The sequence below is a fragment of the Dreissena polymorpha genome, chromosome 7 (assembly GCF_020536995.1).
Source record: "Dreissena polymorpha isolate Duluth1 chromosome 7, UMN_Dpol_1.0, whole genome shotgun sequence".
In the NCBI taxonomy this organism is placed as follows: domain Eukaryota; kingdom Metazoa; phylum Mollusca; class Bivalvia; order Myida; family Dreissenidae; genus Dreissena; species Dreissena polymorpha.
Genome location: NC_068361.1, coordinates 58,485,619 through 58,501,558, shown reverse-complemented (window position 1 = coordinate 58,501,558; position 15,940 = coordinate 58,485,619). Strand labels below are relative to the sequence as shown.

Here is a 15,940-nt window from a genome sequence, read left to right as displayed (position 1 = left end):
TGCTTAATGCTACTTGATTGCTTCTCATGTAAAAGTGCATCAAATAATGGTCAAGCGACACTTAATTTGTTTGATATTATGTTGTGATATTCCAAGTCTGGCAATCGTTCTAACCGATTGAGTATGATTTATCGCTATATATAATATAGTATAAATTTCAGGATACGTTTTATTTACATTTAAATTGTATTTACTGTATTACTTTACTTGTTTTTTTAATTATATTATTTAATTATATTAATTAATTTACATTCAAATAATTGTTTTAAACTGACATCAGTAGCTTCTTCTAAATAGTGTATGTGATCTTTAAAGGTTTACAACAACTTATTTCTAAACAGTGAATGCATATTGTAAAGTTTTATTCGTTATCACAAGGAGTTGTGGCCCTTTGTGTTGAATAAGATATAACAACGTCTTATTGTGCGACCGATTATCAGAAAACGTTTACAAAATAATTATCTGTAAGAGCTACAGCGAAAGGTTTTCCGATTACGTTTTAATAGGCGTTATTGCCGTGTTGTTTAAACATACAAATACAAATCATACCCATGTGGCGTGGTATACACTGTCTGTTATAACTTCGTTGTGCATAGTATGCATTTATTGTGTTCATCTGGTTTGTTGGTTGAGGTTCGTTTTAATCGGTTAACATTCGCAATGCTTTGCATTGAAAAAAAGGCGCAGATCACCGATTTAAGTATAGTTTAAATGTGTGATATTTTTTACCCGCAATTGTACAGACACTACGCTACATGTCTTAAGTTAAGGACTAACGGATGTAAATAATAGTAATGTTTCATTAGTTTAATGCGGACCCACCACCAGGAGAATGTATCGAGATTAATGGGTCGAAACATTCAGTGATCGGTGGCTCTCGACTGAGGACGTCAGTAGTCCAGCAGTTTAACGACTGTTTACATCTCATTCCACATCTGGTTTACCAGTGACTTCTAGGAAAGACTTGATGACAACCGAGAATAGAACGGTGACGCTGGAAAGACAGATGACCACCAGGAAAGCCTGGGAAGGGCACGACGGGTTTGCAGCCCGGAATGCAGTTCCTGTGAAGGAACAACCACAAAATCAGCTACAGACTCACACACAGAAGAATACCCCCAGAGTCTTCCAAGAGGGAGGGGGGGGGAGGATGAGAGACTCATAAGGACGGATACACCGATGACGACTAGGCTTGTACAACGGACATTGACCGGAGAAATAGCAGTAGTGAAGTGTGGCAAATGTGACAAGATCTGCAAGAATCTAAGGGGACTGCGGATACATCAAGCCAGGACTGATTGTGGGGAAATCAGACACCAAGAAGCAACGCTCAGGTGGTACACCTGGTGAGACGTTGGAGGATCCAAGTCGGGAAGAATCCCATAGAACTAGGAACCTCTACGCTTCTGAGAATCTGGTTTCAAACACCCAGGGCAGGCAGCAGGAAGAGGACGACCATGACCCCCTTCTTGATCTGCTTCCCCCACTGGACGATGACACTCCAGGACGACAGACCGGCGAGCGTCGCAGGAGCTAGATCGAGACGTCTCCACTATACTGGAAACAACCCTCCAGGGTCCAGCTGACCGAAAGATAAGAGCAATGACGGGCCTCATCTATACTGTAAGCAAAGAGAGGTTTGGCTTGGCTGAGAAGAAGCCAGAGAAGCCAGCCCCAATCATCAGCAGAAGACAGAGGCTAATCAAACAGATCAAAAAGGAGCTTACAATTGTAAAGATGCAGTATAAAAAAGCCAAGGAAGAAGAGAAAGTAGGACTCCAACAGTTACGAAGCACTTTACGAGAGAAACTGAGCACTCTCAACAAGGCTGAGCAAACAAGACAGAGGAAAAGGAAGAGGGAGAGACAGAGAGCTAGATTAATCCAGAATCCATACCAATTCTCCAAAGACACCCTTGACAACGAACGATCAGGAACATTAGAGAGCAGTATGGAGGACATAGAACAGCACTTACGCAATGTCCACAGTGATCCTTCACGGGAGGTTCCACTGGGTGACTGTTCAAGGCTAGAACCAGAAGACCCACACAAAGGAGCCATTATTGTCTGAGGTACAGCACGTAGTGAAGAAAGCGAGGACAGGTTCAGCCCCAGGCCCGAATGGCATTCCTTATCGTGTCTATAAGATGTGCCCTGGTACTCTTCGGAAACTATGGACCCTACTTAGAGTTATTTGGAGAAAGGGCAAAATCCCGGATTGCTGGAAGAGAGCGGAGGGAATATTCGCCCAAAGGAGAAGGACTCGAAGGATATTGGTCAGTTCCGGACCATTTCTCTGCTCAACGTAGAGGGAAAAATATTCTTTGCAGTCCTAGCCAAGCGACTGACAACGTTCCTTACTGACAACAACTACGTTGATACGTCAATTCAGAAGGGTGGAGTTCCCGGATTTTCAGGCTGCGTCGAGCATACCAGTGTTCTCAGCCAAGTGATCCGGGAGGCACGAGTGAACCATGATGACCTGACTGTAGTGTGGCTAGACCTTGACAACGCTTATGGATCAATACCCCACAAGTTGATTGAGAAGGCACTTGAGCAGTATCATGTACCAGAACATGTTTGTAACCTGGTAAAAGACTACTACACAGATATTAAGCTACGCTTTGCTGTGGGAGACAAGACAACAGCATGACAAAGCTTGAAGAAAGGCATTGTCACAGGATGCACAATCTCTGTGGTCCTGTTTGTGATGGGTATGAACCTCATCATCAATGCGGCGAAGAGAGAGACACGTGGTCCAAAAGCAGCAACAGGAATCTACCTACCTCCAGTTAAGGGATTCATGGATTACCTCACTCTGACAGCAAAGACCCACATTCAAGCAAGGTGGATGCTTTCGGCCCTAGAAGAGGCAGCAACTTGGTCCAGAATGAGGTTCAAACCCAGAAAGTTCAGAGCACTTGTTATCAGGAAAGGCCAACCAACCAAGAAATTCAATCTGACAGTGCAAGGTGAGGACATACCATCGATAATGGACAGCCCCATTAAATGCCTTGGGAAGTGGTATGATGCTACACTCCAAGACGGGAACAACATCAAGCGCATCAAGAACCAGCTCACTGAAGGGCTGAAGCAGATTGACAAAAGCGGACTACCTGGCAAATTCAAGGCCTGGTTATTCCAGAATGGATTTCTCCCACGACTGATGTGGCCACTGATGCTTTATGAGGTGGCAACAACAGTGGTGGAAGGACTGGAGAGAACCATTAGTAGGCATTTGCGAAAGTGGCTTGGCGTACCACCAAGCTTCAGCAACATTGGACTCTATGGACGAACAAATCAACTACAGCTCCCATTGAGTTCGTTGGTGGAGGAGTACAAGGTGGCAAAGGCCAGACTTGTCATGACGCTGAAGGATTCAAGGGATGACATGGTCCGAAGAGCAGGTGTTGAGACCAGGACGGGAAGAAAGTGGTCCGCTAGCCAGGCTGTAGCCCCAGCACAGAGCCGCCTGCGACACAAAGACATTGTGGGAACAACGGCAGTGGGAACACAAGGTCTTGGCTTTGCGGAGACGAGGAGTTGGAAGAAGGCGGACAGTAGGACAAGGAGGGAGATGGTCCAGGCAGAGGTACGTCTGGCCGAGGAAGAAGATCGAGGCATAAGGGCAGTGGCAATGGGGTGCCAGGGTGCTTGGACAAAGTGGCAGACTACAGGAAAGAAGATGACATGGGCGGATATCTGGCGTAGCGAACCTCTGTGCATCAGTTTCCTGCTCAGGTCAGTCTACGACCTGCTACCTTCACCAGCAAACCTGCACAGATGGGGAAACGTGAAGACCCAACCTGCCAACTTTGCGGAAAGATAGGCACGCTAGAACATACACTATCATCTTGCCAGACAGCCCTTACACAAGGAAGATACAGGTGGAGACACGACAAGGTCCTCCAAGAACTGGCAGACATAGTGAAAAGGGAGAGGCGAAATAAGAGGACTGTGAAAGAGACCAGGAAGATGCAGTTTGTAAAGGAAGGGGAAACCATCAAGAAGTAGCAGGCGCAAGCAGCATCGATCCTAGATCGTGCGCAGTCATGGGAGATGGTTGTTGACCTGAAACGAAGGCTGGTTTTCCCAAGTGTAGTCCAGACAACTCAACGCCCCGACATGGTGATCTGGTCGGCTAAGGACAAGTGTCTGGTGATGGTTGAACTCACAGTTCCTTGGGAGTCGCGCTGTGATGAGGCGATGGAGAGGAAAATAGCAAAATATGCTGATCTGCAGAGGGAATGCAAGGAGAAGGGGTGGCACACGTGGCTATTCCCAGTGGAGGTCGGCGTCCGAGGCTTTCCGTCAAAGTCTCTCTGGAGACTTTTCACTGCACGTGGCCTGACAGGAAGAGACAGAAAGCGAGCGGTCAACAGACTTGGGGATGCAGTGGAGAGAGCATCGAGATGGCTTTGGTTGATGAGAGAAGAGAGGAGCTGGCAGCCGTCTACTGACACGTAGGGGATTGATCAACCCCTGCGGACCCACCACCAGGAGAATGTATCGAGATTAATGGGTCGAAACATTCAGTGATCGGTGGCTCTCGACTGAGGATGTCAGTAGTTCAGCAGTTTAACGACTGTTTACATCTCATAATTATTAAAACATGTTATCACATACGTCACACTATAAACATTTTGTAATAATGTGAATAAGTAAATGTAAAAGCGTGTTAATTAATATTGAATGAAGAGCTTTTAAATGTTTGTGTTGAATCCAATGATGCCATACATAAGCGTACTTTCCAGGACCGTTGATTTGGAAACCATACAAATCTTATTGTAAATTTTATAAAGAAAAAAGCGTGTTTCGGATCTGTTTTATAATTGAGTTGTTTCACATATTGATAAGGTCGGATGACTTTAGCTTACAGACAAGTCACACAGGTTACAAACGTAATGGGTCTATTGTTATGACAAAATGTTTTCAGATTCGATCAGAGCTAAACAATATTCGTATACAACCACAACATGCCCCAATTTGACCGAAAACCACGGATGTATACCATGATTTGTCCCGTTGGTCTACAAACGCTTGATATGGTTGTCAAGTTTAAATGTTGATTAATTTTGTTTAACCATAACAAATAAGAATAATCATGTTCAGAACAGGTGTATGTCGTTAACTATAGTTCACTCATTTATGTGTTTTTTTCAAAATGTATTCATTTGCAGATATATTATGTTAAATCTATTTTCAGATGAACTGCAATTCCTCGAGTTGGAGTGTAAGTATTAAGATGTTTCTAATATTGAAACAAAATATATCAAACTTCATAATTTTAGATACATACTTGCCATTATGTTTTATTTCTGTTGCTGCTTTTAAGTCGATTTGTAACAGCGATGTGCGCTGGTCCAATGACGCCATGATGGCGTTAATCAATGAGAAATAGTGTTTAAATTAGTACAAATATCTTTCAATTATATCCAGAATAAGGATTGTAACATGATGGAGTTCATTACAACTTGTCACCTATTTAATAAAACATGTATTTTGATGTTGTGCATGTTGATGTCACATAAATCAGGTTAAGTGCTTCGTACCATGCTGTTCTGAATACAACTTGCCACTGAGTTTAACTGCGTAGTATGTACGTGATGTTAAATATATTGTTCAGATGTTGAAGAAATGTTTTATGTTTTATCAGACATAAGACCGATGAATGAAGTTGTTTAGGATACAACACTTCTCGACCAAATTGTAAAAATATTGATTAAAAACTGACTTGCGTTTTACCTATATAATGATTAAGTTGATATTTTTACCTGTTTATTCACTAGGGCAATAATACCCTATTTCTATTAATCCGATAAAAAATCAGGGTTAATAAATAAGTCACATTAATGTTTGGTATTATAAAACAGCAATGCTTTCATGTGAAGGATCTTGATCGCAGAACATGAAACCAGTTGTAATGATATAGCTTAAATTATTCCTTTTGTAAGAAATGAATTTAGTTACGTGTGTGTATATAAGGAAAACAACACACTTTCCTGAACATAATTTACTTACATTTTATATTTCCACGTATGCACCATAAATTTGTTTTACAGACATTGCGACCAATAATATCAATTTAAAAAACCTTTGTTAAGTCATTGTGTTGGTTAAGATTCACTATAATCGAGCGCAACTAATACTGTGAATAATTTGAATTATTACACTTATCTATAACGTTACTCCGGAATAAGGATTGCACCATGATGGTGTTCATTACAACATGTCACCAATTTTATAAAACATGTATTTTGATGTTTTGCATGTTGATATCATATAAATCAGGCCAAGTGCTTCTGCATACAACTTGTTACTGAGTTTAATTGCGCAGTATGTACGAGATGTTAAATAGACTTGCTCCGATGTTGACGAATTTGTTTTATATTTGGTCAGACATAAGACAGATGAATTAAGTTGTATAGGGTACAAACTTCTTGGACAAATTGTAAAAAAAAGATTAAAAACTCACTTGCGATTTACCTATATAATGTTTAATTTAATAGTTTTTACCTCTTTATACACTGGGGCAATAACAACCCTATTTGTATTAATCGGATAAAACAAATCACGGTTTAATAAATAATTCACATCAATGTATGGTATCATAAAACATCAATGCTTTCATTTTAAGGCACATGCACGCAGAATAGAAGGTTATTCCTGTTAACTTGAAACCAGTTGTAATGAAATATCTGAAAACTATTTATTTTGTTATAATGAATTTAGTTACGTTTATGTATAAAAGGACAAACAAACACTTTCCTGAGCAAAATTTACTTACAATTGCGGGTGTTTTACAAAAACTAAAACAAAAAATATCAATTTATAAAACCAGATGTAAAGTCATTTTGTTGTTTAACATTCATTAGAATCGAGCGCTACAAATAATAAGTGGCAACGAGGCGTTGATCTGTTTGTATGGAGATTATCCATCGTCAGCATAACACATGCCATGAAAACAGGATTTAAAAGTGATATCAATGAGCTAATTATTTGAAAAAAAATGGAAAAAAAACATGTAAACAGGATACGAATTTAAATTTATATTAATGAACAACACAACAACCGCATACGATGTCGCTTTAATTTTGGCGGTGCGCCAACAATATTCATATAAATATTACAGCTGCGTCTCAAGAGTTTAAATACAAATTGCACTTCACGTGTATACTGAGTAAGTGAAGGATAGACTTTTGATAAAGGTAAGTTTACACTATATCGTTACTTTATGGGTTTTATGGTAGTTCAAATGCGCGTTCTAAAACTAATAAAATGCTAATTAATAGTAATGCATAATTTTGTTTAATTTATTTTAAAATTATCACATTACCCTCACCATCGACATGATCTGAATCCTCTTTTTGTTCTTCTTCATATTTTTTTATAGTAAAAAACACTCTTTTATTCTAATATCTAAAAAAAAAACACTAAATATTTAACTTTTTAAAAGTATTGTATTTTATATATTATAAACATGGCCGAGGTTGCAGAGAAAGAGTTAAATGAATTTGTATTTTGTAAATATTATTTTTAGGCTGGTACAGTTAATATCTGTATTAATTATTATAATAATTAAATTGCAATGAGCAGGAATTTCTGATCAAGTGTAGGAACAATACAACAAATTGTCATCGGTATGTTTTTTATTTATTTATTTAGGCGCAATTGTATATCACATGGTAATGTATGACGTCTTGACGTCATTTCCTCTCATTTTTGACGTTGAAAAACATTTACTTTATTCATGTGCATAAAAGTTATAACTATGTAGTTAATTCATATTTGTAAACTTTGATAAAGCCCATTTGGGCGAAATATTAGAATAAAACAGTTTTTTTATTATGAAAATGTATATCTGTATCCCTAATGGATATTACACTGAGTATTGACATAATTTTTTAATCATCATTAAAACAGTATTTTCCTGTCTTGTTTGTAGATGCATCGGCTGCTGATATTCTGTCTCGTATGTTCGTTCATTGTGCAATGTTCTGCACGTAAGTACAGATTGTAAATAGCCTAAACTATGTAAATGAAAAACAATCAGGCTTATATTATTTCATTGATAAACACCGATAACAGGACAACACTTCCGACTAAAACATGATCTAACACACTGTTTTTATATGCAATTATAATACGAGCTATATTGTTGTATGTTCTTCTGAGAATTGTGTACGTGTGTGCTTGTGTTTCTGTTGTTAAGTTAAATAACGATAACCATTTTCTTGTGTAAATTGTCTTTATTAATGTAAACTTAACGGACATCATACTAGTGTATGCAGAAACAAATTATCAATGACCTGTGTTTTTGTAAATTGTAGTGCGTTCTCATTTGACAGTTAACTGGTAGCGTTTTGTTTCTTTAAACAATGACCCGGTACTTTGTGGTACAAAAGTTAACATACAATTTGAACACTAACTATGCTATTTTAACATGTTTATTTATCTTCCCTACCTCACGAACAACGAACCCTATCATGAAAATTGAACTGCATCGATACCGCACACATAATATTTCTAATTCCATATTTTTTACAATTGCAATAACATATTTTTGGTAAATACAGGAATTTAGATATTTATTCATGTTTGTCATTGGTTGTTGTACAATGCAATATGTATTGCTTGTACCAGTTCGTTTTTCATAACGATATATTGTGAATACTTTTATTTAATGTAATAATACCATTTAAAATCATATTTAAATATGTAATAAACTATTTTTCCGCCATATTGGAACTTATCCATCTTTAGTAGGCAATAGATTGCTTAACGCCAGCCTTGACGACAAACTTACTCGTTCCAGAAAAACCAGGCGCATGCCCAGATGGCGACATCAGACCATCTGTATGCCTGTGGGATTGCGCGTCCGATCATGAATGCCCCGGTGCACAGAAATGCTGCCAATATAGCAGCTGCATGTTCACCTGTGAAACACCCATCTGTACGTGTTTAAAGTGGCACCTACACATTATTTGGAAGCAATATGTCTTAAATACAAATGTTTTATATAGTCATAATTTCAAACAATTTAGGCAATTTTTGTCGTATATCTTGTTTTACCCCTTCGTAAAACATGCATTGAAAAGATAACACCCGTGTAAAAACGAAGCTTTATTCAACCTTCTTTAAAACAGAATCCACGCACAGTATAATGATGGTTTTGTTTTCGTTTTCTAATTCATAAGACATTTGCAGTTGTTAATAATTGTCAAACTAACGAAATCAAGATGCGATAATAATCGGATAATATAATAGAACAATAAGTGTCATTTACTTTTAACGAAAACCCAAACTGCCTTTTAAGCTGTTTGCATAGGTTTCCTTCGACAATTTAAAAACGTATCTGTATTCAGCACTTACATTTGATTCATTTTATTATATAACTTGTCGCCTAAGGGGAATGTTCTAGTAATTGTCAAACTAACGAAATCAAAATGCGAAATAATGGGATAATACAATAGAACAATAAGTGTTATTTGCTTTTACCGAAAACCCAAACTGTTTTCAAAGCTGTTTGCATAGGTTTCCAACGACTCCTTAAAAACGTTTCTGTATTCAACACTTACATTTGATTCATTTTGATAGAAATGTTCTAGTATTTATTGTACACACAATCAATAACAATATTAAAACAATCATTTGATGCAATCTAAACAGCACAACATCCAAAATTGTATTATTACCACCGCGTTGATATCTGCCTGATATAAAGTTGCCTGATATATTTTTTTATATCATGGTCAATAGGAAATTGTGATATCAATCATGTGTGGAGGATGGTCATTTAATAAGGAATCAACTATAAAGTTATCATTTTAAGTAAATTCGAATCAGATTCAACAAAACAAACAATTTGATACCAGGATGTAATATATTTTAAACACAAAATGCAACACAAATAGCAAACAACTTTTTTTTACAAATATTAAGCGCGCGTGCTCATGACGTCATTATAAACACGTCAAACGACATAATTCATATTCTTTCCCTCTAAATATGCTGCTTTTTAGCGATTTTTTCATTATTTATTTTATATCGGGGACGAAGAGGTATGATAAACAGTAAAACAGGTTACTACCTGATGTTTTTGTAAAAAATCACGCTCGGCACGAATAAAATAACTGCTCGGCAAGCATCGCCGTTATATTATTCTAAGCCGTGCCTGATATATAACAAAAGGAGCAGAAAATGACCTTTGATTCTCTATATAATAGTTAACGTGTATATAAAAAATCCACCTTGCAAAAACTGCCTCATTTCTTTTTAATTGTAACGAAAGAGTTTAACCAATATTCACGTATATTTTTATCCCGTTGCTTTTTAGAGTTGGCTCGTATCGTCCATGACGTCCGTGACACAACCTATTGAGTGCTGCCTGAAACGCGGATCTGGATCATTTGAGTTCAAATTAAATCAAAGTTATGAAAACTAGGAAGTGTTTATAGTTTGTGTTTAACATGCCTCACATATAATTAAAGGACGAACATTTGTCCGTGTGTGTGTTTCCTTGTTTGTCATATACTATCTTAGGTAACAACCATAGACCTTATTCAGCACGCATCATATCCCTAAAACACAATACACGGTGTAGATGCATATCGGTGGCCTTTCTGTCAAAATGCTGTCTCTCTGTTCATTCTTCGCTGCCTCTCTGTCATAAACAAGGACAATGGATGATCGTTTTTCACAAAACAGATGAGAAAATCTAAAATTAAAACCCGTAAACACATTTATGCATAAAAAGAGGTGGTCCATGAGTTGAAGCATACATCCAGCTACAGGTTCACAGTATTCCGCAGGTCCAAACACATATCACAAATTCTATCGAAGATGGAATGATGACGAGGGTGGTGGAACAATCGTGCATACATGCCACTTTGATGACTTTTTAACACAGCTTTTCCGTAATATGTCAAATGTCTATTGTCAGTGATATCATCTGTGTGATCAAAACTTTCCGTTCAATGTACGCTATATAGTAATTGTCATCAATTTTACTTAAAAATGCCTACTTTCGCTTTCTTTGTGGCACGGAAATCCTCTTAATACATAAATCCATTACCATTTGTGGAAATGTTTGAACCTGGATGTCACGCATTTAGCCTTTAAACAGTTTTAACATAGAATACACATCCGTTGTTTGTGATATCATCAAAATACGTAGTGGTTTTGTGATGTTTTGATGAATATGAATTAACGATAAGGATAAAGGTTTAAACCTGAGCAATTTAATTGTTATCCCCACGTTTTTCGGAGAAAAAGTGGGGATATTGTGGTGATGTGCGTCTATTCGTCCTTCCGTCTGTCCGTCCGTCCTGGCCATCTGCTCCTCCTACACTATTAGCATTAGAACCTTAAAACTTACAACATGGTAGCTATGAGCATATGTGCGACGGTGACAATGACGGAATTTTGAAATGACCCCTGCGTCAAAAGTTATTGGGGGTTGGGGCGGGGCCGGGTCAGAGATTTTCCTGTGACCGCGATTAGAAAAAGGCTCATAACTACTGTGCCCCTTCAGTTATTGCTTTCATATTTGGTATGCATGTGTATCTAGACACCACCTATCCATGCGCATAAAATTCTTTTCCCCTGTTACCTTGACCTTGAACTTTGGGTCAGTTTTTAGGTTTTGAAATCTGCGACCGCGATTCGAAAAAGACTCATAACTACTGTGTCCCTTTAGATAATGCTTTCATATTTGGTATGTATGTGTATCTAGACAGCACCTTTCCATGCGCATAATTTTGTTTACCCCTTTGACCTTGACCTTGATCTTGGGCCAGTTTTCAGGTTTTGAAATCTGCGACCGCGATTCGAAAAAGGCTCAAAACTACACTGTCCCTTTAGATATTGCTTTCATATTTGGTATGCATGTGTATCTGGACAGAAACTTTCCATGCGCATACAATTGTTTACCCCTGTGACATTGACCTTGAACTTTGGTTCAGTTTTTAGGTTTTGAAATCTGCGACCGCGATTCGAAAAAGACTCATGACTACTGTGTCCCTTTAGATATTGCTTTCATATTTGGTATGCATGTGTATCTAGACAACACTTTTCCATGCGTATAAATTTTTTTACCCCTCTGACCTTGACCTTGAACTTATGGTCAGTTTTCAGGTTTCGAAATATGTGACCGCGATTCGAGAAAATGCTCATAACTACTGTGTCCCTTCAGATATTGCTTTCATATTTGGTATTCATGTGTATCTGGACAAGACCTTTTCATGCGCATAATTTTTTTTACCCCTTTGACCCTGACCTTGAACTGGGGCCAGTTTTCAGGTTTTGAAATCTGCGACCGCGATTCGAAAAAGGCTTAAAACTACTGTGTCCCTTTAGATATTGCTTTCATATTTGGTATGCATGTGTATCTGGACAGCACCTTTCCATGCGCATACAATTTTTTACCCCCAGTGACCTTTACCTTAAACTTGGGCTCAGTTTTCAAGTTTCAAAATCTGCGACCGCGATTCGAAAAAGGCTCATAACTACTGTGTCTCTTCAGATATTGCTTTCATATTTGGTATGCATGTGTATCCTGACAACACCTACCTATGCGCACACAATTTTTTACCCTTATAACTTTGACCTTGAACTTGTGGTCAGTGTTCAGGTTTCGAAATCTGCGACCGCGATTCGAAAAAGGCTCATATCTTATGTGTCCCTCCAGATATTGCTTTCATATTTGGTATGCATGTATATCTGGACAACACTCTTTGGGCATAAACAATTTTACCTCTGTGACCATGACCTTGAACTTGGGGCCAGTTTTTTAGGTTTTGAAAACTGCTACCGCGATTCGAAAAAGGCTCATAACTTCTGTGTCCTTCAGATATTGCTTTGATATTTGGCATGTATGTGTATCTGGTCAACACCTTTCCATGCGCATAAAATGTTTGACCCCTGTGACCTTGACCTTGAACTTGAGGTGAGCGTTCAGGTTTCAAAATCTGCGACTGCGATTCGAAAAAGGCTCATACCTGCTGTGTCCCTTCAGATATTGCTTTCATATTTGGTACGCATGTGTATCTGGACAAGACCTTTCCATGCGCATCAAATTGTTTACCACTGTGACCTCGACCTTGAACTTAGGGTCCGCGTTTAAATTTCGAAATCTATTATGTGGTTATCTACCCAATCAGAAGAAGTGCAAGCATTTTCATCGGACAAAGGAATTATTCAACAATGAAGCTTGTGTATTGAAAACACATGTAGTGTTACAAAGTAGTGGCACAGTGAATTATTTAGTAGTAAATTGTTTGTGTTAACTCATCTGGGAAATGGTTTAGCTAATCCATCTAATGTTTATACAAGGGATTATAAAATATTGGCGCAAAGGGACACCTGTATATGAGAGAAGATGTAGAGTGCAGTCAAGCATAAAAAGCATGAGAAACTCATGGAATAGAGCCTCACGAATCTTTAAAAGGGCTGAAACTTTCAATTTGTTCAATTACACTTTTAGACTCATTACTGAAAATCTGTCAAAATGTTCGAGTGGGAAAAATGTGAGAATCAACTTAAAGCAAGATGTACTTTGAACAGGCACAGCAAAGACAGACATAAAATTCGACATTTTCATTGTTGTGTACAACATTGCGATAGAAAATTTCTGAGACGCTTAAGTCAGCCATTTAACCGCAAAACATAACTTTTCCAAAACAGAGGCATACAGATTGGCTATAGGAGAGCATCTTCAGCCATCTCATAAGTCATTCCAATTTGGATGACATGTACATAATGGAAGTCAGTGAAGTCGATTCAGTATTAGATTTGTTAGGAGAGCAGGATGAGGAGGAGAAATTAGGGTATAGATTTTCACTCATTTTTTAGGTTATGTTACATTAACTTCTTTATACTGAACATCCCATATGACAATACGGTCAATCTCAACTATGCATGGCCCCATTACCAATCCTGGGGCGCCCCTGGGTCAAACATGCGGCGTGGGGATACGCGTCGGCCTCTGCCGCGCCATTTCTAGTTTTAATATGATTTCATGAAGCAAACCGACAAACAAAAACAACATTAAAACATCTTGTTTTTCTAAAAAGCCTGTTAACACTCAAAATGAACGATTTTTTTTTACAATATTTCAAAAAATAAATTTTAAAAATCAACGTTTCTTGTTGCAATAGCTAAAATCTTGCAGTGGATTCAAATGTCAAATGATGATGTCTCAGAAAAAAACTAGATATTTTTATAATTACTGTTTCTCTTTTGTTTATAATTGCCCAATTATGTACACTTGCATACATCTGTCTCGTGTATGTTGACAATTCGTCAACATTTGAGCATGTCTTTTTAAATACGCCTACATATTAAGTTAAAATGTTACAAGTTGTATTAACAACAACATGGTAAGAAGTTCTAACCAGGATTTATGTGATTAATATGTGAAATAAATTAAAAAACAGTTCTTATTTAATCGTTGAGAAGTTGTTATGAACTACGTTATAGTACAATTCTATAACCGGATTTAAGTGAAAAATACGTTTAATAAAGCAAAAATAATTTCTGATTGAAAATAGCTATATCGATTACATTTGACCAGATAACACTGCTGTCACAAATCGTCGGCTTATAAGCTACATAAGCAATAAAAAATAATGTCAAATATGCATGTAGAAAAAATGTACGGTGCTTTATTTTGTTTCTATATTGGAAACAGTTCTAATAACGCATCAAACCGAGACATTGCATATGAATTGAAAATTAGTTTTATATTAACTTTATACAAATTTGGGGCAAAAAGTAAAAATGAGTAAACTATATTTATGGGCTAACAATTTGTTCTTATATGGAAAATCATAATTCCAAATTAATAAACGAATCTATCGTTATTTAAGATAGGCAGGACAATAGCATCGTTCGTATCGGTTGTTTGCGGTAAAATGTTGATCAGTTATGTAGAGTAAAAGGGGCCGTATTAAATTCTAGCAGTGTGGATGGTTGATTTGCAGTAGTCAAAATATTTGTATGTTTGTGTCCCTGGTTCAATCACGATGTTTTAGTTTAAACTGTGTTTTATTGAAGTTTAATTTGATATATATGAGGCAAAAGTAGTTTTTTCATACAAAAGGTTACGGCACGGCTGTGTATTTTTAATTAGACACTTAAAGAACAATCCAAAAAATAGAGAAAAAAAAAACGATATTTGTTTATGATGTTGTTTTTTACCAAACTTTTTGATGACGCCTCAGTCTGGTCAATTTGCTAAAAATTCTAAACATTGTCAAATTTGAACATGATTTTCAATGCAGTTGAGAAATAGTTACATCGATCCAAATAGCATATAACACCATATATTTCAATTATGTACAAACATTAAATATATATTGTAATAAATATTAATTATTTATTCCAATTCTATTATTTCTGTAAACATTGTTTATGTTGCTCTTTACCATTATTCCCATTATGTGATGTACGTAGACACCACGGTAAGTAAAAGTCCGTAGCAACGTTGTTAGTGTAAGGCACATCTAATGAATTATGTGAATCTCATATAATAATTTAATAGACATGTTGTAGCTAAAGTGAGCTTTTAAAATCACCATAGTATTGCATGATACATTAACCCGAAACATAACGTGCTTCTCATCGGGCACAACAAAGACCCATTGCCGTCTTTGAACTGGTCGTCTCTTCTGTATCTCGCACAATCGCCAGTAACATTACAAACATTCTGGAGGCAATTGCAATATTGGAACCTTAAGGTGAACTCCATGGAAAGCCTTTACACTTTTCCGTGATATATAATCTTACACAATGGTTTGGAAATATTTTGGACGTATCAATGACAATTGCTTCATGCATTAAAAAAACGTTCAACATAAGGATATGCGTTGGTTAATGAACGACATTGTTGAATGAGTCTCACTATCATACATAAACATTGCCACGCGATTGATAAGCAGCCA

The 15,940-nt window shown here is 37.2% G+C and overlaps 2 protein-coding genes and 1 long non-coding RNA gene across 3 annotated transcripts; all 3 read left to right on the top strand.

Annotated features, from left to right (window-relative positions):
• The first annotated feature begins 1,602 nt into the window (after nt 1–1,602).
• Nucleotides 1,603–2,652, top strand: LOC127839738 (uncharacterized). Its single transcript, XM_052368124.1, has 2 exons — nt 1,603–2,064; nt 2,188–2,652. The coding sequence occupies exons 1-2, from the start codon at nt 1,603–1,605 to the stop codon at nt 2,650–2,652; spliced, it is 927 nt and encodes a 308-aa protein (XP_052224084.1).
• A 57-nt stretch (nt 2,653–2,709) lies between these two features.
• Nucleotides 2,710–3,828, top strand: LOC127839737 (uncharacterized). The gene has a single exon (XM_052368123.1). The coding sequence runs from the start codon at nt 2,710–2,712 to the stop codon at nt 3,826–3,828; it is 1,119 nt and encodes a 372-aa protein (XP_052224083.1).
• Nucleotides 3,829–7,188: 3,360 nt separating this feature from the next.
• Nucleotides 7,189–10,519, top strand: LOC127839316 (uncharacterized). The gene is made up of 4 exons (XR_008030285.1): nt 7,189–7,207; nt 7,945–8,002; nt 8,815–8,952; nt 10,336–10,519. It is a non-coding gene; the product is annotated as an uncharacterized LOC127839316 (long non-coding RNA).
• Nucleotides 10,520–15,940: the final 5,421 nt, after the last annotated feature.

Excerpts from the sequence above, each read along its gene's own strand:
- LOC127839737 (XM_052368123.1), top strand. The coding sequence starts at position 2,710 with ATGGGTATGAACCTCATCATCAATGCGGCGAAGAGAGAGACACGTGGT.
- LOC127839738 (XM_052368124.1), top strand. The coding sequence starts at position 1,603 with ATGACGGGCCTCATCTATACTGTAAGCAAAGAGAGGTTTGGCTTGGCT. Across the intron at positions 2,065-2,187 it reads CACACAAAGGAGCCATTATT|AGTTATTTGGAGAAAGGGCA; the intron begins GTCTGAGGTACA and ends GACCCTACTTAG.